Genomic DNA, 27,242 nt, shown 5'->3' on the forward strand with positions numbered 1-27,242 from the left:
GAATGCTGTGCCCCTGGCAGATGTGAAGAGATGCGCTGGGCAGTGTTACGTTGAGTGTTGTGTTGATCAAGCCAACCGATGGGGTGCTGGAAGTTCGATGATATGGGGAGATGTTCTTTAGCACAAAGAACTTCACAGATGAAATCTTTGTGCCAATGATTTTTTTATGTACTCATTTAAAATTAATGTTAAAACTATTTTTGTGCATTAATATACAGAGCATATACTGTACTCTATAAAGTCACAGGCAAATTGTTAAAGGGGACTGTTAACCCCTGGTCATTGTACAGTAAGATCCTCTCAACTCAACTTTAAAATCCTGACCTACTGAATTTTCAGAAGTGCTTAGTTCAAAAGCTTTTCTATTTTTTTATGGACATTTAAAAAATGAACTTCATTGATAGAAACCTACCATCCATTTTATTGACAGCAGGTAGGATCTCTTATAACAGTGAATCTAAAACATACTCAGGCAATGGAAATAGTGGTTGGTACGTCTTAACATTCAACGCAAATAAGTGGTTATGTCAATTCAGTCAGCACCAGCACTTCATTTCTCTGTCAACTTACTGTATATTTACATGACTGGATACCTAGGCACTTATCATTTATCACTAGGTAGCTTCCTTTTGTTCAGATCAGTTTCTAATTATACCAGTATTTCTGGGAATTGTCATAGGAGCACTAGGGAACCTACCTTAGGAAAAATAATTATAATACCAATGAGAAAAACACTCCATATTCACACATCATATAGCTCCCATTGTACAAATTCCACCCAGTATATTATGAGCCAGTGAATGAGAACTTTCACATTTCAAAGAACCCACTGGGATTTTAGCTACATTTTTATTTAAATGTAGGACGTATTTTAAACGACTACAGCGCCTTTTAACTTAAAATGTAACAAAAACATTAAAACAAAATGAAGACAATCATTTTAGCTGAGAAAAAAAAGAGTTTAAAAGGAAAATCCAGTGAGAAAAATGGTTTGATATGTACAATATTAACACAATAAGTTAAAGCATTCTGAACTGCAGTTTGGGATCATTTAGGTTTGATTTTGGTTCCACTTTAAGCTTATTGGAGGCCACAGTATTTTCCTGTTTTGCACTGGGTTGTATTTGCACAGTAGCTTCCTTGTAGCCCTGTGCTCTGTCTGTGTGAGCGTCTGCTGCAGAGGTCACTGGCTGCCGTTCTTCTGCTGGCTGTACAGCTGCAGTACCAAGTCTCTAATCTCATCCCGCTTCCTGTTCACCTCCTGGCGAGGAAACCACTGCTCCAGCAGTAGAGGGAAATCAAAGTGGACTACAGGATCCTGGGAGCAAAAGTACAGACTTCGATTAACACTGATGTGACACACGGGGTGGCTTTCAGAACTTCATGGAAGTCATTATGTGCCGCATGTTCCATTCTGTTTTGCAAATATGTAGCTAACTTTTTAAAGTTAGCAACTGCCCACTTAAATTGCAATGTGAAAAATGCAGTTTCAATATAGGCAAAATATTTTATTCTTGACTGCAACCACCACTTTCAAAGGGGCTAGATATACTGACCACCAAAACAATTTTCTTAAACAATGTTTATTATCAGCATTTCACATTATTAAAATCAAGTAGCAGATGTCAATCCACTTTTGAAAACTTAAATGACAGTGTAAGAAGCCAACACTAGTGGACAGGTGTGTATGCACTGGGCAAGATTTTGCAGGACTGCAGGAGTCATTTCTACTTCCTGTGCCACACATGTTGCTATATAATTGATCCCCGCAGTAGTGTTGTAACAAAGCTGAACTGCACATGCAATAAAATTTCTGCTCAGTAAAATTGCACATTTCATCACTACAGATGCCATCATTTAAATTCATAAGACTGTGACATATCCCTTTACCAGCGATCATGTGAGTTACAAGAAAATAAAAGATTTCAATGCTCCAGCATATTTATATAAATGGTAAACACTTGCAACAACTGATTTGATATAAGATCTACAATTCATAAAGCATGGGTGTTCTGCTGACAAAAATCGCCAAGCATAGTGCAGAGCACTCAGACATTGGCTAACTTTTGTCCTGGCAGGCAGTGAATGAGTTGAAGAAGCTGCTGTCTAGCCCTTAGAAAGTATTTCATATAAAATTAGAGCTTCCTCCAAGACGAGTAAAAGTTGGTTTTTGCTCTAACTAATCAGTTAGCGGTAGCTTCCGCACAGTGAAGCCTGAGATTACCTGGAGGAAGCTCTCCACGTACTGAAGCAGGTAAATGCCGCAGTCGCTGCTGTTGTTCTGCAAGGGAACGCTGCAGTGGCAGCCCTCCACCTGCGAGGTGAACTCCCTGGGCGTGCCTCTCCTCACCTCCCACTCTACCTGCAGGTACCTGACACAGAGCAGACACAGAATAGAGTTCACAACGGAGCTGAAGAAAAGAAAAATCAACTCCGGACCGCTTGTCTTTTCAGCTTTCCCAAATAGCTGGAATAAGGAAACCTACACAGGTGTATTCACTGCAGTAAATGACCAGACTTGATTCAATATTCAAGGTCTACTGATAGAACATGGAAAGACTGACTGAATATTTCTTAATAAATAAGAACATCTCAATCTAGACAAGCACTAAAGTAGCATTCGCTCCCTTTGGAAATGTAACAATGACATCTTGAACAAAGATTCTCAGCTTGAACAAAGTTCCTCAGCTTTAGATAGGCTGAATATTGACTACCTTGTATCATCTTGTTGATCACAGTAAACAAACAGAGAAAGAGCCACCAAATCTCAAGTAAAAACAAAAACAATTTAATTAAGTTCCAATCTCATCCTCCACATTTACATGCATCATACTGATGTTTTATTGCTTTTCATGTAGAGCAACAATCTGAACCAAAGCATTTAATTCAGGTCCATTTTAGGACAGGGGTCTCTAATTCAGCTCCTGGAGAACCCTAATCCAGCAAGGTTTATAGACAGACATTAAATCATTAGTTTAAAAAAAACACAGAACAATTTAACTGTGTTCTGGATCAACGTTAGGATTTAGAAATCACTACAACAGAAACTACCCCCAGAGGACCAGAGTTCTGTTAAATCTTGCTGAAAAGACCACTAGACATGGGGGACTGACAAGACTTGCTGAACTGAGGCTCTCCAGGACAAACGTAAGGACAAGGATGCTGGAAGAGATCATTCTTGTCAACACAAATTAAATAATCTTAGACGCAAGTCAATCTGCTCCTGCAGCATGAGAACAGACAGAAAATAACTGACTTAATTAACAAGCAACAACCCACCGAGTTTTTCCTAAAAAAAGTGAGAATGTACATTGTTTAAAAACTTTTTTTTTCAAATTTTTCTTTTTTGGGACAACATGAAGTGTACTCACTCTTGCAAGAGTTTCACCGTGCGATCGTGTGACGACAGCTTCAGAGAATCCATAATAAGAATGCAAGGTCTAAATGATAAATGCAGAAGAGACATTTTTGCAGTTCTGAGACATCGAAGAGCACGTCTAAAAATAAAACATTCACTAAAAATAACCACATTCCACATTGCCTTTCCTATTAAGGATTAAATTCCAACAAAAAAAAACAAAATGGTGGAAATTAAAATGGAATATAAATACAACTGTAATGTAATCAAGTCTGACAAATTTCTTTCAATAACATTAGCATGTACTGTAGTGGTATTCCTGCTTGTACTAGTTACTAGTTTGCTGTTTTTCACCTAATTTGCAAACCTTCTATGTCAATTTAGTGTTATTAAAAACATTTAAGCAACCAGTTACAAGATCGTTGTTTGTACAATTCAGATGTACAATAAGATGTTTAATTTAGATGTGGGGAACATTTTGAATCGCATCTTTAATTCATTCCCACTGAAAATCAAAAACAAAAGCTTACAATAATTACAAAATATTAGGAGGCTCTTATACTGGTACTCAATATATGATCTCAATTTATTATTAGGATGTAAACCTTTTTTCTCACCTCCTACACACTTTATCTCTTTGACAGGTCTTTTGCGTACACTCCTACAAAACAGACAAGAGCACAAAACAATGGGTTTCTTAAAATTGTAATTCATCACAGGGCAGAAAAACACAAAACCACAAGAGTATTTTATCTAGTCCCTTCAATAATTATACCTTACAGGGAATTTTTATTTCCATTTGGCAGTAACAGTAACCCTTTAAACCAATAAACAGGATACACTGTAAATGAGAATTAACTTACAATCTTATCTGTTTCAATGCATTGTTATTTATTTAATACTATGTTTATAGTATATTTTCATAAATAGTATAATATGGAATATTAGTGAATTAAACTAATGTGAACTATAAATTCTTAAAATAACAGTCTTAAACACACAGAGGTTAAGCATTACCGGAAGACGGTGAAGATTTTGCAAACATGAAGCTGACAATCCCCTTTTGTAAATTTCTGTTTTACCTGCAAAAACAAAAAGTCAGCAACAAAAACAAACTATTTGTTTTCAGATTCAAGTTTATGCTTAAGCCTTTACTCATGTTCTGGTTACAAGCTTTTTAATGGATAAACGATTCAGACATAAGGCCTTTCTAAATAAATTCACAACTACAACTTTTTTGAATGTTGCTAGGGAATTCTAACCTTATTTAGCCAGTCAAATTAAATCATAACATTTCCCGGTAGCTTTTTAAAATAATTTTACCATAATCTGTTTCTTAACTAACATACTGAAACAAAGACTCTCAGCATTATTTTGGTCGTCTTTTCCCTTGAACATCTAGAATATTGCAATCTTTATTTGAAAATACAAGATAAATAACATATATTTTAATAGCTTCTGAAATAGTTCGGTCTCTGTAAGTGACAAGTTTCGAGCAGGGAAAGAAACGCATTGCTCCAGTAAAAATGGTCTTTTCTCATTGGTGCCAAATTCTAGCCAGCTTTCAAATTTAAGTGACTTGTGATAAGTGCTGTCTTGTTACAAGAGACATTTTCTGACTGGACCTGTCTATGACAATCTTTAAGTACAATAAAGGAGAAACATTTTATAAAAATATGTCTGAAATGTCTAATGAAGTATGCAAGACAAAACTGACTACAAAATAAATAACACTTATCTGAAGGGATAACTATAATAAATGTGAAAACAGAAACATGCAACAATATCTTATAAAAATCCTACATGTAAAGATCAACAGGCTGGAAATAACTCATACCAAACTTATCTCAGTTGTCTCTTTTAATTTGGCAATAGTTTTCTGGTATCTATACTTTTAATGACTTTTTTGTGTTCTCAATGTTTTCACTGTATATAAAACAAGAAATGTAATATTGTTAGAACCATTACAGAATTTACTGATTGAGTCATTCTTATCCATCTTTAAACATAAAAAAAACATTTCTTAATTCCTAGTGTATATTGTTCTTTCAACACTGTTTCTTTGTCAATACCTACAGAACAGTACAGAACGACCTCTTTTACAAGCTTTAACGCAGGAAGAACATGTGCCACGCCAAAGGAACAATAAAAAGTAAAGATTCAAGTGAATCCAGCTGTTGGAAGTCTTTTAATACTCCAATAAAAAAATCCCATTCACTGATTTCAGAACACACAGAACTTTACTATGCAGAAATGAGGCCATGTCTATATTTACAAAGTTAACAACTACACTCAATCCAGTACAATACAAGACTACCGCTCTTTCCAACACTAATAATTTAGGAATTCGTAAATCAAAATATTTGTATATTCATTATGTATCCCAGTCTTCTGTATTTACCTTATATGTGTATCCTATATATATATATCTCTATAGAGGTTAAGACAGGGGTCATGACAAACCTAAAAACATGTGATGGACACAGCTGATGAACAAATACAGTGGAATAGAAAATAACTGTCGACTTCCTACCTTTTTCCTCTTCACAGTCTTTGCTGCCCTCCACGGAGGCTGTGTTTGAGAAGCCGTTTATCCTGTGAGACCCAGATGCATGTGGCCCAGTCCGGGCCCGGCAGGTTCTGTTCACTCCAGTCGTGTGGGCTGCCTGACCTTTCCATCCCTCGTGTCGCAGCTCCTCTAGCCAAGGGAAGCAGATCACAGCCAGGTACCAGTGAGCCCTGAAAGCATCAGCACCAGAAACTCAGCACACCGAACCCAAAAACCCAGACAATGGCCGTTTGTCATGTTTTTGCAAATGTTTTCAAGATCAATATTGCCGCTGGTTTGCATGTATGTGTATAGGTTTGTGATGGTTTTATTTACTACCCCTTACAGAGATTAGTATTCACACTGTCTTAAACTAATTGATTGACCACAAATTACCACTGTCTGAAGTGAACAAGGATTCAATAAGAAGAGACAAAATGTCATAAAAGAAGATCAGCAACTAATACAATTCTTAATAAATGTGCAAAGAAAACTGATGGAGATGGAATGTATCAAAACATGTTAGCAACTGTAGTCATATATTACATTCTTACCTGAGTATTTAAAATCACACACCCTAGAGAACTATCCTAAGAGCAATAGTAGAACAGGATCTTGGAAAATATTCTGTAAAAGCTATTCTGTTAAAGCAGCTTCCCTCTCATCCTGAACAAAAGGGCTGGATGAGATAGCCAGATCAACAAGCTAAATAATAAATAAATAAAATAAATAAGTAAGATGGAACACATTTCACGGAAATGTGAAAAACAAAATAAAAATGATGATATTGTGCTACAGGGTTCCAGCTTCACCTCTTCATTGTATGTTAAGAATGAACAAGGAGAAACACATGTAACTGTTCTCTTTCCAGCTATGACATAGAGGAGCAGAGCTGAAATTCACCATTCTGGATGCTATACTATTTTAGCTCTCACAACTGACAGATTATGTACTGTCTCTGTACACGGCTTCAAAGAAGAAATACTTACTTTTGATTGACGGGCACAAACAAAAAATCTTTGGTGAAGATGTCAATATGCCGAGTCCAAGTCTTAACTCTGTGGTGTCTCCGGTGCTGAGCCCTGGAGAAAAACAGTATATACCTGTAATTAAACTGTACATTTAAGGAAGAGGATTAGCTGCAGACCAGATTTGTAATTTACAATCAAGATTACCCTTTCAATTAACTGAACTGCATCAAACATCAGAACTACAGCCAGCAGTAGTGATTCTTACACTGAATGCAAAGACGACTAAGAAAGTCAAAGCAATGTTACTGAAAAGAAACCAAATATGATCAGGCTGGCCTAAACACATTTAAAACTCCACAGATAATAAAATTCCAATTATACACATGCTTTTTTCAAACGATCCTTTAATTTAAATGACCTATCTGATTTCACAACTATGAAACATGATGACTTATCAAATATTAAAACACTTGTATTATAAATCCTGCATATTAGTATGCTATATGTCAGTGCAGGTGTCTGCCTACATCTGCGCCAATAGTGGACTGTGTGGTAGCTACATGAGTGGGCAAATTGGCTAAACTGATACCACGTATTCCCAGTGTGGTTTCAACTGTTAGTCAATCAGAGCAATCTCCACACCTTTCTGAAAGAATCCAAGTTTTTTTTAAGCAATCAGTTATTAACTGTATACCTTTTCACCATATGCCACTGACTTCTATTAGAATAAACACTCAAACTAAAGAGGTAGTGATAGCCAAGAACACAACAGGGAAAACAAATTCCTTCAACAATATTTGACGGTTTTCCCTGCTGAGTCCCAAGATAAATACAAATTTAATAAAGAGCCAGATGTTTCCAGCAGCCAGCAGGAGAACGTTCATCAGACTCTCATGTCTCTTAATTACCCTTTAAGCCCATCTCAGGGTATCACCAAACAGCTCTCTAGTGAGTAAGTTAGATGCTCCTACCTACACCTACAATGTCCTAGCTACACAATGTTTACATACATTTTATATATGCATTCTTGTGCAATACGCAGATACACATATTTATGAGCAACTGTACAAGGAAGTAGCTCAAGCACTTGATATAAAAAAACCAGCTCCTCAAAGCTGAGAAGTTGGGGTCTGCTGCTTACGAAATGTTGGCCATCTCTTCATTGGGGGTGTCTTTCCGGGTGAGCTGCTTGTAGAAGAAACTGCTAAAGACGTGTGCACGCCCTGTCACCTCTTTTGGTGCCTTCTCAAGCATTAAATATCTGACAAGAAGGAAGAAATATATGCAATCACACCCGAACTCAAAGATGTTACAAACAGTACAACAGCAAAAATGAATCCAGTTTCAATTCTGTGAAAAGATGTAGTAGTTCTAGAACACAGATAAATAACATACATACAATATGTATGTTATCCTACTGCCCTGTCTCTCTCACACCTGAAGAAGGCTCCACGGCCGAAACGTTGTGTTCTCTTTCTTCTTCTTTTTTTCAGCATGGAATAAACCTATTACTTGTTCCTTTGCAGCCTACGCATGCTGACGCAGCTACCCACCTGAACTACAATACATACAATATATCCCCTTAAAACTGGATGTATAAGGGTTAAAACCAAGGCAATACCTTTTGCTCTACTTAATTATCGTTAAAATAAAAAATATTATTTTTGTACTGACCCTCACATATATTTTCATATGCACTTATTGAAAGGCTTCAACTCTTTTTGTAAGACGTCTAGGGTGGCAAATTGATTCATGCAAACTTGTTGTTTTAAGATAACGACTTTCAAAGAACAGCTTCTGTGTAGATGAAAGGAAGATAAGAATATTCAAATTAACCTGATCTCTGAATCAAACATATTTCTGTGGAGTCATCAAGTCAGTGATGCACCACAGAAAAAGAACGCTCTTGGAAAGTGTTGTATTTACTTGAGATAAAAGTCGATTATGACGTCATTCAGAAACTCTCCGTTGTCCAGGCATTCTAGATCCTCAGAGGTGACAGCAATCCCTCCTTTGGATGGGGGTGGAGGGTAAAGAATTAACCTGCCAAAGGGACGACAGGCCTTGTGCATTCATATAAATTATTTTAAAATAAAACCTACAGCAATGACAAGAAGATAAAGTCATATAAAACATTATCTTTCTATTGATAGATAGACAGACACAGTGGTAAAGGATGTTTTTTTTTCAGTTAGTATTAGCTGTAACCCGTATTATGACCGTTACTGGGAAATCATACATCTTTCAACTTCTTAGGTCGGTTTTAATACTCATGTGATACACAGTAAGAGGTAGCAATTCAAATCATTTTAAACTCCAAATCATACTGCATTCCCAATCAAAAGGTTCAGCATTAAAAATAGAACCTTTCCCTAAATTAACATTTCACACCAAGTGACTATGAGGACTTTAATTACACTGAGAAAGGTGGTGGCATGATCTTTGCAGAGACTTTCAGCTTTTCTGAGTGACGATCTCACCTTGTAGGTGGTCCTCTGTAACTGTGTTGGCTCCAGCACTTGTCTGGCTTTGCAGCTACAGACACTGAATAGGAGTCATTTACCCTGTTGTGACAAAGGGTATAGCAGGGCTTGGGCAGACTGGCACCCTCCTGTAGGTACACAAGCACAAGGTTTCACTCCCACCTCAAATACTGTTTTGAATTTTCATTTCATAACCATTTAAGCTGCAATTCACTTGGAATTCTTTTACTCTCTACTCAAAAAGACATATTTAGGTTTGTATGCTGGCGGTTATCTCCAATAACTGTCCTTGTTTCACCTTCCTGCCGATTTCCACACCTCCCTCAGACATCTGCGTCAGCACAAAGCTACTGAACTCCTCATACATCTCTTTTTGCCTGAATTCACCCATTTGCCAGCCCTTCAGGTGCAAAGCCATTTCAGTAACTTCAATTTACCAAAATGTGGAATAATGACCTCCCTATCACATCTCGAACCTTGGATAACAGGACATCACTAATAGGGCAATGAAAATGGATAACCATTTATTTTTCTATTTCAAAACAGAACAAAATATTATTTCTATATTAGCATTCATAAAAGGTTTCTTATCTAATGAAATGCAAAGAGTCCATGTCGTTTCTTGAAATAAATATTCAAAGCATGTGTTTCATGGATGCATTTCTTCAACTACGTTTCCAAAGCATTTTTTTCATGTTCCCTCACTGCACCAGAGTCTATCAACTGCTTCAAGCTCATGTTGCAAAACAACAATCCACAAACAACGCACTAAATATTTTTTTCATTAAGTGAAAGGATATCTTTACCAATTTCAATAAAATGTGATTATTTTATTAATCACATTTTCCTTAGCTGAATGATGGTAATTTATTTCCTTGAGAATTTCTATTTAAAATGCAAGATTATATTTAACTAGGGGATAAATAATGTTATGCAATAATTTGCATCCCTTTTGAAAGTATTTGTTGTAATTAGTGCCTAATGCCTGTTGATGGCCTCTCCTGAAGACCACAGAAAATCAAACCACAGATCACAAAGAAAGCCAGCTCCTAATGAGCAGGCTGAGGTGGCTTATTCTTCTCAGTGCCAGCTGGCTTTATAATAAGTGGTGTTTACCCCTGGTTTCATCAAACAGGGAATGTTAATATTTTCTCCCTAGCTGATGCTGCTGATTTTAACTGATAGATGAGGACCAATCCCAGTTTTCCAGATGGCTGGGAAAAGAACCAACATTAATTCCAGCACTAATCAAAAGGACCCAAAAGCATTTCTAAACTCTTGCCTCCATAAATATGTTCTGTTACGAAATGGAAAATTAAAATTTACAACTAAAACAAAGGGTGGCACAATGGTCAGCATGGCTGCCACGCAGTGCTGGGGCCCTGGGTTCAATTCAACCCTGGGGTGCTGTCTGCGTGGAGTTTGTATGTTCTCTATTTGATCTCGTGGGTTTCCTTCGTGTGCTCCAATTTCCTCCCTCGGTTCAAAGCCATACTGGTGGGTAAGTTCGCTTCTGGGAAAACTGGTGTGAGTTTGTGTGTTTGTGCGCGCTGTTAATGAATGAAGAGCACGTTCAGCAATAGACTGATTCATCCACGGTGCGACAGGGAGCGCTACAGGAGGTCATTCTTGCCGTCTGCCATAAGACTGTACAACGCATCCACCTTGCGTCTTGGCAGAGGCAACAGCGACAGTGACCTGTTTCTGGACTAAACGCATATACACATCTACTGCTACATCTGTTCTCTTTCTTTTTCTTTTTCCCGTTTACAACCACTTTTGTGCAATATATGCCAGGGACCTGTGCAATACATTTATATTTATATTTATATCTATGGTTACATCTATATTTATATTCATACGTGTGATACGATTTTCTGTGTACTGTTCTGTTCTAGTTTCCTCTTGTGTGTCCGGACTGTGAGTAACTCTTGTATTGTATTGTATGTATTGTACTATTATTATATAATTCGTTACACTGTGGCTGTGTTGTGTGTGTTAAGCTGCTGTTGCACTGCAATTTCCCTCACGGGATCAATAAAGTATCTATCTATCTAATGGTCTTTGTGTGTTTGTGTCTGACGTCCTGTCCAGGGCGTATCCTGCCATGTGCCCCCTCAAGCTGGCTCCCCCGCAACCCTTAACTGGAAGAAGCACTTAGAAAATAGAAGGAAGGAATTAAATCAACGATTTTTTGTGCCACGTTCAGCGGGAGGGCCTTGGTCTAGACAAAAAAGGAAGACATGAAGAAAACGGGCAAGAGCAGAAAGAAAGCAAGCCAGTAAACCAGGAGTCACCTGTGGAGAGGCTGGGGAATGGCGGGTGTGACCGCTCTGTGGACGATGGTCCTCTGGTTCTGCTCTCTGTGCCTCGCACTGTTTCAGGACAGACAAGAGTGGGCTGTTCCTTTCAAACCTTCTGAGCAGAGACAGGCCCTCAGACTGAGACAGGGGGTCCAGCAGCTCCGAGCTCCCGTCTCTCCAGCCCATCAGCTTGCCCAGACGCTTGCAATGCTGTTCATCTTCCTTTGCACACAGCTTCAGCAGCACAAACTCGCTGGCTTTAGCTGACCAACAAGAACATGAACACAAGACAACAGGAGAACTGGCTATTAATAAGTGAGCAAAGGTTTTGAAGTATTTGTTAGACAGTCCACTAAACATTTTTCTTTTTCTTTCTTAAGGTATTATGTAAAAGAATATTTATGATTTATTATTATTCAGGAGGAGGCACTCAGCACTAATGTTACACAGGATTTGGCTTTAGGATGCTAAACTCGTTTTTGATGATTAACAATGATTGTCAATATATCATTGCAAGGCAGATGTTTATGAGAACAAAAATAAAGAGCTACTGTTGGCCCACAGCATTGAACAGAGAACAAAGTTATGTTTTAAATATGTTTGCAACTAAAAACACAAAGGAAAGAGGTGCAAATTAATCACATATTCAACATATATCGCATTTTGATTAATTACCAGTAACATTTTGGTTTAGATGAACTGTTTTTATTATATACAGTCAAGATAAAAGAAGACTTATTTGCAAACCAGGCTGTATGTCAGCAAAACCTGTAAGAAGTTAGAAAAAGTGCAATTTTCCAATTGCATAAGTATTGTATCTCCTATGTCAGTACTTGGTAGAAACATTTTTGGCAGTATCCGCTCTCAATCTTTTTGGATAGGTCTGCACTGGCTTTGCACAATGGGATGATTTTTCTTCATTCTTCTTGGCACAATTCCTCCTGTTCTAACAATTATGTTGGGATCATTGATGGTCGGCAATCTTCATGCCTGGTCATGAACATTCTATTGGATTTAAGGGAGGACTTTGGGCCAATCAAGAACATTTACTCTTTACTTCTTGCCAAAGCAATTCCAATTTGGTTCTTGCCTTGTGAGTCAGATCATTGTCGTGATAAAATGTAAATTTGCGACACAGCTTTGAATTCTTGAGGTGACTCAAGCAGGTTTCTCTCTCCAATTCAGCTGTACTTTGCTCAGTCATCCCTCATTGCCAGATGCTTTCCCTCAGTCGGTCCCTGCTGACACCCTCCTAACATGATGCTGCCTCCAAAGGTTCAAATTTTGTCTTGTCTGACCATAAAATGTTCTGCCACATGTCTGCAGTGTATCCCATACAAGATTTAAGTACGGGTTGTCAGTAATGGCTTCTTTCTTGCCGTGTCATAAAAACGGACTAGATCTGTGAAGGTACTGAGATGTTGTCAAGGTAAGAACACGGACTCCTCTTTCAGACAAAGACCTTTGAGAAACCTTTCCCAGTTACTGCTGGATTCACAGTGCCATCCGTTGCCCCTCTGAAGACAGCATTGCCTTTTGTCTGCCAAATGATTAAAATACTCCAGCGTTCCCTCCATCATCACCAGTGGCCAAGACCTCAGTTACCACCATGTTACCCATGTTAACATGTAGACACGATGGCAAGTTTACAGTCAGTCTACTGATATGCGAGTTACGTCTTCCTGGAATTTCTCATGGAACAGCTGGTGCAGTCTGTAAATGGTTTTGCCGCTGAATAAGATGAAAGAGACGGCCTTGGGTCAATGTGGCAGATGCCTCATGCAGCCAGTTTTTTGGCTTCTCCGGACTGGTTTGATGACTGAAGCAGACCTTCTCTCATTCCCTGGTCAATGTCTCTCAAAGCCCAGTTACTTTCAATTATACCAATAGCACAAAGTAATGTTTATTACCCAACAGAGGCAAAGTCAAATCTTTTGCTCCTCTTGTGTTGATTAAAATCATTACTTTTTGCACCTAGAAAAAACTAACTTCTAATGCAGATAAAAAAAACTACACAAAAAAGAATACAGATGGAACGCAAAATGTTATTCGTCAAAGCCTTACCTGCCTGTTCGACAGGATAAACTGGAGATAACTCCTTCTGGATAAGTTGTGCTTGAGCCTCGGAAACCCACAGAAAGATGAGCGTGCAGGCCTCACTGCCATCGCCCACGGGGCTGCGCTGCCACACACCGTACCTCCTCAGTTCGGACTGCACCACTGTCAGAGAGAGGGTCTCACCTCGATTGTCTGGGTCTGGGGTGAAACAAGACGGTGCTTAAAAAACCTGAATTGGGGTGCTGTGAAAGATAATGTATTTTGGCAAATGAGATGCAGGACTCTCTTTTCTTATCTGGAATTGTCAGTTCTTTGTGTTGATCCTAGTTTATTAACAGCCACCCTGCATATCAAAACAAGCATACAACATGCCAAGATAAGCAACTCCTCTTGTGCTGTAAAGTGAAAAGGGAACATGTAAGGAACTGTACTCTAAATTTGAGAGATTAAAGATGACTGAAATCAGCCAATGAAACTAAAAACATCTCACAACTAATACAGTAACAACATTGTAAAAAAAGGATAATAAAAGAACAAATCTGCAGCACATGATTACTTGTGAGTCCTGTCACTAATATACTCATTAATGCTGTTATTATCACAGACTGACAGCATAGATCATGTTCCTCTTTATTAAGTCTCAGTACTGTAGCTGGCTGATTTTGCCAGGCACTGAGATACACACAGAAAAATTATGCTATAATATTACACTACTTTTTGAAGCACACTGATGAGCTGTGCACAGTTATGGCATCTCAAGGATTATATCATGAAACAAATCTGTTATGCTGTATTCAATTATTATTAAAATAGAATTACTGTTAGCACAAATTAAATGTGAACATAGGTTCTTACTCATCAAACTGCTTTACGAAAGCATATGTTTTGTGGTAAAGTCAAGTTCTAATTTGGAAAACAGCGCACCAAAAAAAACATTTGCTAAAAGGTACAGCTGAACTGGATCATCTAGCTAAAATATTAATGATTGCTGCCTGTTTGCTTTTTCTCTTTGTACTGTCTATTAGTAGTTATACGTTTTCTAAGGTCAAACAGGTTAATAACAAGATATCTGAATTTTTCATTTTGAAAATATACTATTTTACCCTGTTTAGTATAGCTCCTGCTTGTCAGTCAAACGATACATAAGCTCTATAACTGTTAAATGATTTAAAATTTGAGAACAAAAATGAAAAAAGCAAAGAGAACCAATAAGACCAAGAGTAAAAATAAATAACATATTGAAAGACACAGTAGCTGGTCACTGTGGCGGAGGCCTGGTGTCGACCAGCAAGAAGTCCTAACCAGCAACTTCAGTTTGTGAAGAAACTGGGCAATGTTTATTAAAGATTACTCAATGATCACCCAAACTAAATTTCTACAGTCTAGAATAGTTAAATTACTGTAAAATTTACAAAGATTACCTTTCAGTGGTATTATGATACTTTCTCCTGTAACCTATAAAACAAACAGAAAAAGAAAATATAAAGTCAGCAAAAATGCCATACTTGGTATGACTACTGCATGAAAATAATTACATTTTTAATAGGATTCTTGATTACTGGGTAAATATATGGGAAACATGAGTGCGGGAACCTCACAAAAAAATATCACAGCAGGAGACTATTAGCCAGGGAAGAAGGTGCATTCTTGCATCAAAGTTCCCTTATAACTCTGTATTATTTAATATGGATATAAGCAATAAAAAGAAAATGGAACCAGGAGAATAAAAGTATGCACAATGCTCTCACGGGAGTGACTGCTTGTAAGAAACACTGACCATCAATCAGTCTAATTGGGTTTTGAGCAAGCCAAGGATTTGCTCTGGACTGTGGTATGCATTGATGTGCAGCAGGTAAGGCACATCTTGGAATTCATTCTCGACCGACTATAGCATTCCGAGCCTGTATTTGCTGGAAACACTTTGTCCTTGCTTAGCTCCCCCATTAATTCTTTAGTATAACAAAGTCGCCTGTTGTGATGATCTGTTTTATCTAGATGATACCAATTAGAATGAGCTTTTGTTTGCTTCAAAGGTGTAGTTGACAAGACGTACAGAAGGTGCAGAAGTACAAGGCTTGAATTATCTGTGAATATGTCTTTAGGCCCTTTGGCAGCACCTACGTCTGGGAGGAGAATATGAAAAAAGATTCTGAAATCTAAAAACTGTGAGGAGACGTGATGTGAAATTACTTACTAATAGGAAGAACCTTGCTCTGCAATTCCGCAGCAGATACAAATTGCCCTTATGTGCATAAGAGCAATGCAAAAACATTACTGGGGATTTCAGCAATGATTCTGCATTGCTCTTTCGTGAACACCTCCAAGACGCTGGTTAGCAGATGAATAATAGTGTTAATGAGCCTCTTTTTAAGTGCCACTACTGCAATAACCCTAAAAGTTTCAGATGTGTAGACCACCTACTAGCTGGAATTTTCTTTAGCGCACAAAGCAGCAAACACAAAAGGCATTATGAACATTTCTCCAAAATCTGGCGCGTTAAAGCTGTGGGCACAACAGGCAGATTACAAACGGATTGTGAGAGTGTCAGATCCCTGTTTTGCATTAGAAATAGAAACGTTCAGATCCCAACGCAAGGTGTTTTGGAAAGATGTTCATAACAATAAGAGGTTGTAAAAATGTGTCTGTCTTTTTTCATTGCGTAAGCAGTATTTCCTCACTTCTCATTAAAAAGAAAAGAAAATATAGTCTTATTTGAAGTCGTCATGGTCTAAGGAGAAAGAAAATAGGCTTTTCCAAAAAATCTTAAAAATCTCTAGACAAACAGCCTCTTGCATTCTCAGCCAGTTTGCTGTGGCCAGGTCTGAGATTCTTCATTGCTGTTTCTGTATTTTTTTATACAGAACAATATGTGCAATTCTGAGACCGTTAAGAGTGTTTTTATTTAACTGTAAAATATGTTTTGGCACTTTACAGACAAAATGTTAACAGCTATTTTGATTTTTCATTTACTATGTGTTGTTGCTTAGCATATTTAAGGCTACAGTCTGTGAATCTGTATATATATACACACACAGACCTGCACCAATACGGGCGTAATAAAGCAACACTGGAAAAACAGATGTCATGTATTAAAATAAACTGCAAAAGAACTGTACGTTTGGGCAATAAAAAAAGTCTGGAAGAAGGCATGGAAATACAGAACTACAAAACAGAGAAGAAACCCTGTTCAGTTCAATTTTCAACTACTGCACTGTTTTTATCCATGTGATATAAACAGAAATCTGACTGTGCCTGTTATACAGAATATACTATGTAAAATATAACAGGCTGGAAAAAAACACTACTGTTTTCTTGCTTATATAATGCATACTTTTTGTGCATTCATTTTTTAATAGCCTGCAGTTTGGTTAAATGGTGTTTAATCATGTTTAATCAGGTTAGTTTTGTGTTTTATTAAGACTTTTTGAATAAAAACATAATTACATTTTAGGTCTTAAATAAACAGTTATATGAACCATCCTAAGGAGTGCACAAGCTTTCTTTTGGCACTGTGGGTTTGCATGCCGACAGTGAATAGATGCAATTTTAAGTTTCAGGTTGTTTTCTGTGTCTGAAACAAACTACACAAAAGATATTCACCTACATAAAATATCTAGATAATTTTCTAGCTATAACCTGTGTATAGTTACAACTCGCTGTTACCACTCCAAGAAAGGGGAAGGTATCAACAGGTGGTATCAAGGGGGGTGGTGGACACAACATGACCTTTGCTGCTGGCCTCACAATACAGCAGCTCAGGTCACTGAAAAATGCACTTACTTGAAGACAGCCATGGGGCTCTCCTTTTATTTTCCCAAAGTGAAATTCAGAAAACTTCAGTTCCACATAGAGACCCCTCTCCTTTTCATCCGACTCTGCAGACTTCTCACCCAGGGAAATTTCTTCATCCAATTTCTGAAGCAGAGATCAAGAAATTCAAAGTGTCAGAGCTTTTTAAAACAAATATATAAAACAGGACATAGATCTTTGGACGGAGCATGTCCGAATGATAACCAGGATTTCTTTTCGCTGTTCACATTTTCTCCAAAAACAAATACCACCACCCCTCATTCAAACTATTTTTTTTCCTCAGAGGTCTGCTTCTCCTTTCAGAGACCATAATATCCTGTCGATAGTGCAAAGGGCACAAGACCATTTTTATTGCCTACTTTTTATTTATTAACTTATAACATTTTCTTTCTAGATGTGTCAATACCAATCCTATTTGATTCCACACAACTCCCTTTATTATAACACAAAGACCTTTTTACCTCACTAAAGAATAATTACAAGCAATAGCTGAATACTATTAGGTACATGTTCCACCAAGCTCCGGTAATTACATCACCCCTAGTTAACTATGCCACCTGCCTCTTTACCACAGCCAAGACACTGTCAAGACTCCCACAATGAGATGCACATTATGTGATTAGTGATTTGTGATTGCGAAGGTGTTGGCAACGTTACTAAATCTTAAGCATGTGTCAATATGAATACAGCAAAAAAAATGCAATTACTGCAAAAATCAGAAATGGCACATCTGTATGTGCCTAGTGTGTTACAATGTACAGTAGATGATCTGAATGAGCAAAATGAGTTATTTTTTCAAAAACGAAAGTAAAAAAAGTGTGAGAGTTCATAAGATATTGAAGGAAAGGAAAAGCAGTGTACTGAAAAGTTTTCTCTGAACGAAGGCGTTAGTATTTCAGGCAAGATGGTAGGACAAAAAAAAATTCTTGTGGCAAAACACCGAAACTGTGTAACAGCAAAAAGCAATGAAGAATGTTGACAAGCCTCAGCTAGAGTAGAGTAGGCTTATAGAGGATGTATCCCATCATACAGGAGTGTCGCAACAAAATTAAATAAAAAGAGTTTGCTCACTACAATACTGACCTCCCATGGTTCTGCTAATTCTCTCATTTTATACCTGTCAGTTTCTAAGGACCTGTTTCTAGGTGGAATAGAGAAGTTCAACTTGTACCTTCAGATACAAACTGCTACTCACTTCCGAGACACAGACAGAAACTAAATACAGACAGAAATGTACTGCAATAATGAACCTTTTTAGATGTTGTGGATGACTCCAATATGATAGAGCAGAGGGAATTATTTTTATAAAATACAATTTAAAGAACTGCAAGGCTTACAACCTTGCATACCTTCAAAACAAAGTAGTGAAACAGGTTTTTGATTAATAACCATTAATCTAACAACTGTGAAACACTTTTTAATTGCAGCCCAAGTTCAGTGATCAAGATTCAAGTCATCTCTAACTCAACAAAACACTCTTGAAAGTCAATATACTATGTGTGCAAGGGCTTCTGATGTTGAACGTGTTCTATGGCAGCTGAATGGGGGACTGCCTTCAAGCAAGAAAGACACTGCTAGAAGCTTTACAAGTACGTCCAGGCTTGCCAGTGATTTGAGCATCATCTCCCCACCCTCGACAGAACACCGTTAACTCGGGCTAGTTCCTAGGGGCACTATGCAACATGCCAATGAGCTGACAATCTGACAATCATTTCTAGCATCTAAGTTTCATAGGAAATGGGATTTTTAACAGCAGCCATTGGTACAGTAATGAATCTTGCATCAATACTGGAGTCTTGTAAAAACCTTCTTTTTCATAAGGGATTTCATTATTTAATTTAACTGGTTCTGCGTGCCCTTTTGATTTCCTACAAGTATTCCATACCCCATTCTACTATCTCCTCTCAATGTCTTTTTTTCGTTGCTGTTCTGCTTCGAAGTGCTTCGAAGAGCCACTTTTAAAGGCGCTATATAAAAAAACAATTTATGATTATTGGTGTACCTGGTACTCCAACTCTCTGACGTCTTTTTGCCTTTCCTTCTCTTCCATCTCACTGTTACTTGTCCGAAGCTGCTTAGTAGCTGGGGTCAGAGAGGTGGTGGACTCAGGGGTGCAGCTGTTCCCCTCTTCTTCATCACTGGAGAGAACGACTGAGACACACAGAAACACTCTTTTAGTGCAGAAACCATGTGGATCCCTTGCAGTCACGTGCACGCTTACACACTGGGGGACCGTGTCCATTAAGTGTTTAAAAATGTAGTTCAGGTGGGTAGCTGCGTCCACATGCGTAGGCTTCAAAGGAACAAGTATTCAGCATGGAATAAACCTATTAAGTGTTTAAAAATGTTCTGTGATTTGGTCTAATTCTACACTGGTAAGAAAGGTTTAAAACAAGGAGGCGGGGGGGAAGGGATTCAGGTAGAAAAGTTATATTTCGGAAGGGAACAGAAATGCAAGAAGGGAACCAGTGATATGAAAAATTGTAGAACTATTCTTTTTCAGTTCAGTAGCTCAGATGGTCAACTTGAACTTTTACAGAACTGTGAAATTTAGAATCTTTTTGAATCTAAACTAATCCTTACATCAAAAATACCTATTTTGATGCTATTTATTCACATTCACGGCTCAAACAAGGGAATTTAGGCACACAGCTTCCAATTTTAGACAGTGGCAGATCTATGAAAGAGTTTTATATCCTTATTATGTATTAAAAAAAGGCAGGTGTCCAGATAACAAAGCAGCACATCCAGCAACTCTGCTCAAGATGTAGCTCTGTACTGTGCTTCATCTGCTCTGTAGAGACCACAACTCCAACAAGAGGAAATGTGTACTTTTGCAGGCATGTTCTGCAAGCCACAGCATCACAGGGTGCCCGTCTGTGGCAGGATGCTTTGATGGGCTTTGGGAAAAGTCACAGGTGGAAATAATCCCAATCACCCTGAGGTAGTACATCTGATCTACAGCAGGAAGGAGCAGCAGGGCTCAGTCATGAACAATTACAATTTTTCTTCATTATCTTCAAGTAACTTTTAAAACTGACATTTATACAGACTCGGATTAAAACGTCAATTGTGCACATTTTTTCTACTTTGATTGAAGCAATATATTTGAATTGTGCTCCAATTACATGCCACTATGAAACGTTTTATTAGACTTGTTGTTAAGATTATACCGATGCTCCAAACAAAAAAGCACAAACTACTACAAATAATGTGCCTGATACACATTAAAGACACCATCCACCCTGTCTACTTGGTAACGAGCCTTGTGAGGATGAGGGTTCAATACAAATTCAATAACTCAAACAAGTAACTCTACAGGGTAACATTCAGTTCAGAAATGTATATTTGAAAACTTGACACCTAAACAACAAACATTCTTAATTAGAAGAGAACAAGTAACTGCATGTAAGTACCCACACTATTCATCACACCAATTTCCCGATTAATCCATGAACGTGAATCTGAAGCTCCTTCAGATCCTGCCTGTCCTGTCAACCTGCACTTACTTGGCTCGCTGGGAGCAGGCGGGGACTTTGATCTGGAGGCAGAGTGACGTGTTCTCACACTCATTTCCCTTTCCTCAGTCCTCTGCTCAGGCTGGTCACTGCAGGGGGGCTTCTCTCCAGCCTGGGTACTGGTCTCTGTGCTGTTACTCTGTACGGGATCTGTCTTCTGCCCTGTTGGGCTTTCAGGAGTCACACTATTGCCTGACCTTCGCAGACAGAGCTTCTTTGCAGAGCTAGAAACTTGACATGTCTGTTCCAGAACAGCTCTCCTGCCTGGGGTCTGGCAGTTCTCAATACTGTCTGCGGTCTGATTGCCACCACGAGGTACTAGAGAATCATTTCTATTCTCCCCCTACAAAAAGACAAATTATAAAATAAGTGTTTTGTTAAATTTTTGGACAGTGGTGACTAAAGAGGAATTACACCTCAAGGGAAAAAATGATGTAGGCCAAAACACAAACAGGCAGAATAGCCCAAAGTGTAGCATGAACCTGGAAATGTTGGTAGCAATCTGAGATCAATGTATTTAGAATGTATTAGACTGTATGAGGATATGTATTATAATGTGAATAAAAATACTTAAAAGAAAACTAATCCTCAAAGTTTAATGTAGCTAATGTGCGGTACAGTATTAATGTGAATTATTGAGACGTAACGTTTAAAAAAGAAGACAACAAATAAAGGTAGACATGAAAAACTAAATACTTCACACAATTTCCTTTAAGAACTTCAACTATGAAGGTAACTGATATTTAGGATTTAGCTCTGACAAACATCTTTACCTGGGGCTCCTCCGTTTCCACACCTGTCTTTCTCTTCCTGTTGCTCTCCGAGAGGGACTTTTTTGCGTCTGCTGGATCCTGTGCCTCATTCTTTACTCTATTATTATTCTCAATCAATCTCCGAGCCACTCTGCAACTTGGTAGCGAATCTGAAAAATCACAAACGGTATGTTTAAACTTTGAAATATCAGAGAACCCAAGCGGGAATATAAGACATGAAATAAGATCTTTGCAAGGTAATACTGACTGAACTGCTCAGATCAGATTGTCATTCAGCCTTTGTATTAAAGGTCTTATTTCTGAGTATCTGGTAAGAATTATCTTTTGCTAACTTACAAAGAAGGAAACCTACTGAGAGAGTAATTTACATTTATATTTTAAAAATACAAAACATAAGGTGTAAATAAGTATGCCCACAGAAGATAATGGGGATTTCCAATTTTTAACATCTGAATTTAAATTCTAAAGTAAGGAGGTTTATTTAAAAGCTTAATGTTCAGGTAAGGTAACAATTATTCTTATGAAAACTGCCTATAATAGACAACAAATGTCAAGACAATGACTCTTTGACCTGGGTTTCGCATGTCCTGTAGAAAGAATACCTCAAACTCTTTCAAAGCTTAAGGTTTCATATGTTAAACCTGGCATGTGTTCTGCAAACACATGATTTTAATATCTAAACTTATCTGTACTAATATCTGATTAATGCTGATGAAAGATACAAATCTGAGATGAGCTAAAATTATTCCTTCATTAAATTAATTCAAGACAAGGCTTTAGTGCAAAACCTCATGCGACATGGGATGCATCACTCGGACGACAACATGTCACAGAACAAGCACACATCATTAAACCAGGATCTGCTGAGATTTAACAGGTCAATAAAGTTAAGCTTAATTTGTCCAAGCTACCTCAGATTGTTTGCCAGGAAAATGACAAGGATCTTTCCATTTCATTTTAAAAAGGTCTGGGGGAAGGTTAGGGTTAGTGCCTCAAGTGCCAACCGCCTCAAGCAAGCACAACAAAAACAGAAAATATGCTAAAGAACAAGCACTTGCAATATAAATGAGTTTCATACATGATTTTTATAGACCACAATTTCCTTTTATTTAAAACTTGATTATCTAGGTCAGGCTCCGGTCCACTTTTTTTTTTTCTAACTGAATTTTTTCGTTTGTATGGCTGTCATGTGCTAATTCAACAAAGTGAAACAATAACCAGTCATGGGCAACATCTTGTTATAAAAATATAGACATCTTGCCATAGAAATTATTTAAAAGCGTAAATGTTCTGTATTTTTTTTAATGTTTTGCTGAAAATCCCAAAACAAATGTATGTACTTTAAATATACATAATTGCCTTTCTGAACAGGGACCTTGTTCAGAAAACTTCCTACCTACAAGATTTACACATGCAGATTTCAGTGTATAACAACTGTGTTCATATAGCCTTTATCGCTCCATTAAAATGCTCAATTTTTCTCCAGTGAGAAAACAAATCAATGAGTGACAGATATAACTTTCCGGAGCGCTAATTCAAGAGCGCTGAAGACTTGTTTAAATTTTCTTTCTGATCTGTAAATTTAGAAGCCTGTTTCACAATTTTATCAAAATTATTGCAAATGTAACACTATATACAGTATTCATTTTATTAATATGGCCCCAAATCCATTGTGTGTGCAGAAGAAAAATGCCATAATTACAACACTCCATATTTTTCATGGAATCTGAAAACAAGATGATGTTTTCACCAGAGAATCAACCACTGAAAAATATTCTCTAGAGCGGCTAATAAGAGCCGGACAAGGAGTTGCCACCAGCTGCCAGTTGAAAGCCAGGCACTGTGGCCTGATGTCTTGAAATGGTCTAGTTTTGCAATCCAAATCAAAACCAAACGTTGGGCAGTGCAAGTCTACCATTGTGTGTGCAGTTGTCTTCATTTCTCCCAGATCATTTTAGCTCATGGCTTTAAAGCAAAACAAACAGATCCTAATTTTAAATAATACTCTTATCCTTGAAATTCCTGGTATATACTGCAACTGCATCAATTGTACTACACACTGAAAACATTTCATGGCTGAGGCGAATGAAAAACTCAACCACTTGCCCATAACACATTTGAAGTATCCTGGAAAAAAAAAAAAGATCAATCCTTTAATTTCAACGGACACTGCGTGCCACAGCATTAAAGATGTAAATCCGCTGGAACTTGAGTTCTAACCTTTTGATTCCACTTCGGTTCCCCTCAAGGGCACAGAAAGACGGGTCTTTGTCAAGTTCTCACTCGGCTGCAGCAACGAAGAATCAGATGTTCTCTTGGGCCACCCACTGAAACAAAGGATCCTCAGTTTATTCAAAGCACTTCATTAGTGGAAAGGGAGCAAGGAAGAGGGAAACAGGAAAAAACAAAGCATACAGATAACTCTTACAACAGAAAGAAAACACCGTGTGGGCAGCGACGAAAACAAAGACACCCAGGCTGTGCACCAGTCACAGTAAGCACACTGAATAAATACACCGCGCAAAGGTCTGTTTGTCTCGACACGAATCATGAGCAACCATGAAAAAAACTGGTGTAAATAACAAACCTAATTTTTAAACAATAATAAAAATTTGCAACATAATTTTGCTAAAAGTACAAAAATATATATCCTTCATAAGAAGTCGGTCACACGGTCTCCTAATGTGGCAGAAGAGCAAATGCACAACTTTTTTAAATGAATGGGTCAGACATCCACCCTCACTCAGCTTTATTTCAGCTTTATCTTTTTATAACAAATTATGTTATGACGCAAAACAATCATCAAATGGCATCAGAATAATCAGCAGACCATCATATACAGTGCATCTATACAACCTCCATGTGAAAATCATTCTGAAAAGTAACTGAAAATGAGAACCAGGAAAAATTAGTTGCATAAGTGTACCGTACACACGCCTGAATTAGAACTTGGTGGAAGCACATTTTGCTTGAATTACGGCCATATTTCTGTTTGGATAAGTCTGTTCCAACGTAGCACACCTAGATCTGGCCGTTTCCCTATTCCTCCTTAGAAAACTGCTCAAGCTCAATTAAATTGCGAGGGGACCACTGATGGACTGCAAACCTTCAAGTTATTAAACAGAATGCCAATTAGATTGAAGCCGGGGCTCTGACGGGGCCACGCCAAGACACTGACTATTTTCAATAGCAACTCCACTGCTGGGTTTGGCTCTGAGCGTAGGGCCACCGTCATGTTGAAAAGTAAACGTCCTTCCCAATTTCTGCTTCCTTGCAGAGGGCAGCAGTTCCTCTTCAAGAATTGGATGTCAGTTGGGTGATCTTGTATCGGGCTTTTGCCAATGGAACTGGTTGTGCAATTAGGCCAGAAAGGTGTATCCTGGTCTCACTGGGACCACGATTGGCTTTTTCTACACGTCTTGAGAATCCTGCTCAGTTGCTCCTGCAACTGTGCTGTACATCTACCAAACTGTTGCAAAGGTGGGCAAGCTGGGCTCCAAACCCATGGATCCCTGACAGTTCCAGTGTTTTTTCCCCGCCTCAAACAAAACTCAACAGAGGCTTTTTTGAGTAAAGACATTCTTCATACCACCACCCCATACAGACCAATATATCGATGTGGAATTGGTGCGATGTGGAAGGCAACTCGTTACACCAGAGCTAGTTTACATTCGTTTTTACTAAGGAGTATTTACACCTGTCCGGCCCACATTTCTAAGTTTCTATTTGTCATCACCTATCAGAATGTTTGTGTTTCACTTGGAGGATGCGTGTTACCCTGTGTAAAGATAAATTCTGATTTAATGCATCTTGATTTCAGACTGTCTTTCCACCAAATTACACTTTTGAAAGGGTGTGTATACTCTCTATAGGCACTGTACTTTCAGTCTTCTGTTCATAGGTCAAAGTGAAATAAATGTTTAATCTGCAGGCTGTGCTTGGTTTGTTGAGGACATGAGACTACACATAATAGTTTAATAACAGTACAACTACAGGAAGGTATGCATGGGACAAACGTGAGATTTTAAATCCTTTAAATGGCACAACAGCTTAGAACAATGAAATAGATGTGGATGGCAAATGAAAGATGTCTTTCTTTAAAGTATGAAGTGTTTTTTTAATCAAAATATTACTCGAAAGGCAAAAGAAAACTAAAATGTGCGGACAAGCTGTGCAGTGTTAAAAGCGAAGGAAACCATAAAAACAGACCACAACTGATTGAATACATAAAAAGAAACAGGAAAATAACTTGAAAACTGAGAGAAAAACTAAGCTTCAAAGCACAGAGGTCCCTGCATAAGAAAGTGAATGTAAACTTCATCCAGACGTTTCTTAAAAGAGAAGATTTTGGGCCCCTGGGGCCTCCTGGACGCCTTGGGGTCTGTGACTTCTTCGGTTCTCCTGCAGGCTGTCAGCACCCAGACCGGCCTCCCAACACAAGAGGAACTACTGTGCAGTGGAGAAATCTAAGATAAATCAGCCTTCACCATGATCGCGACAAACGGACAAGTGCACCTGTGTCACCAACCTAAAGCACTCTGCAGACCTGTGTTGCATTCAGGCACTTTCAGAATGTAGTGAGGTGCGTTTTCCAGGAATGGTTTGGGTACACTCATTCTCTCAGAGGGCAAGATTAATGTTAATCATGACATAATGGCACTCAGTGATCTTCTTCACCCCATGTTGCTGCAGAAGTGTTAGTGGGGCCAGTAGGGAGCGCTCATCCTGCAGCCTGTGAGAGTCCTAATGACACAGTATAGTGACAGGGACAGTATACTGTAAAAAGGCGGCGTCCTTCAGATAAGACAAATCGAGGTCCTGACTCTTTGGTCATTAAAAATCCCAGGGTGTTTCTCGAAAAGAATAAGGCCAAATTACCCATTGGCCTTTACCAATCATGGCCTCCTAATAATCCCCATCTCTGATCTGGCTTCATCACTTTGTTCTCTCCCCACTGAGAGCTGGTGCGTGGTAAGTATACTGTGCACTCTACGGCTGCCATCATATCATCCAGGTGGGGCTGTGCATTGGTGATGGCGAAGGGAAATTACCTGCAAAGAGCTTTGAGCGGAGTGTCCAGAAAAGCGCTATATAGGTGTACGGAATTATTTCTGTCATTATTATTATTATTTATTATTATTAATATTCTTTTCTGCAGGGGAGGGTCTCTTCCAGGATGGCACTACACTCATCCCCAGGGCACATGTGGTCACCCAATGGTTAAATGAGCATGACACTGATGTTATCCTTATCTCATGGCCTTCTCAGTCATCAGATCTGAACCCACAGAACATTTAAAGAATTCTATAACAATGCCCGAGACAAAGTTTTTCAACTCCATCAACCAGGCCTGAGTTAACCGACTTTCTCATAGAAGAATGGAGCTGTATATCCGTCCTGCACAATTCCAGATGCTGGCA

General features: G+C 38.3%; 1 protein-coding gene across 4 annotated transcripts in view; it reads right to left on the reverse strand.

Annotated features, from left to right (window-relative positions):
- Nucleotides 1-835: 835 nt before the first annotated feature.
- LOC102687049 (SUMO specific peptidase 7) overlaps nt 836-27,242 on the reverse strand; it is a 37,680-nt gene continuing 11,273 nt past the window's right edge. For all 4 annotated transcript variants that reach the window (XM_015364429.2, XM_015364428.2, XM_015364425.2 and 1 more), the window contains 18 exons: nt 24,043-24,149; nt 21,823-21,971; nt 21,041-21,392; nt 19,534-19,682; nt 17,502-17,636; nt 15,143-15,176; nt 13,728-13,919; nt 11,658-11,926; nt 9,358-9,488; nt 8,804-8,920; nt 8,019-8,138; nt 6,896-6,988; nt 5,892-6,097; nt 4,376-4,440; nt 3,976-4,019; nt 3,372-3,440; nt 2,225-2,372; nt 836-1,318 (listed from right to left, as the gene is read on the reverse strand). In XM_015364429.2, coding sequence (XP_015219915.2) covers nt 1,184-1,318; nt 2,225-2,372; nt 3,372-3,440; nt 3,976-4,019; nt 4,376-4,440; nt 5,892-6,097; nt 6,896-6,988; nt 8,019-8,138; nt 8,804-8,920; nt 9,358-9,488; nt 11,658-11,926; nt 13,728-13,919; nt 15,143-15,176; nt 17,502-17,636; nt 19,534-19,682; nt 21,041-21,392; nt 21,823-21,971; nt 24,043-24,149 — 2,515 coding nt within the window. In that variant the 3' untranslated portion in view covers nt 836-1,183. The remainder of the gene's footprint in view (nt 1,319-2,224; nt 2,373-3,371; nt 3,441-3,975; nt 4,020-4,375; nt 4,441-5,891; nt 6,098-6,895; nt 6,989-8,018; nt 8,139-8,803; nt 8,921-9,357; nt 9,489-11,657; nt 11,927-13,727; nt 13,920-15,142; nt 15,177-17,501; nt 17,637-19,533; nt 19,683-21,040; nt 21,393-21,822; nt 21,972-24,042; nt 24,150-27,242) is intronic.

Source organism: Lepisosteus oculatus, chromosome 15 (genome assembly GCF_040954835.1).
Source record: "Lepisosteus oculatus isolate fLepOcu1 chromosome 15, fLepOcu1.hap2, whole genome shotgun sequence".
Taxonomy (NCBI): domain Eukaryota; kingdom Metazoa; phylum Chordata; class Actinopteri; order Semionotiformes; family Lepisosteidae; genus Lepisosteus; species Lepisosteus oculatus.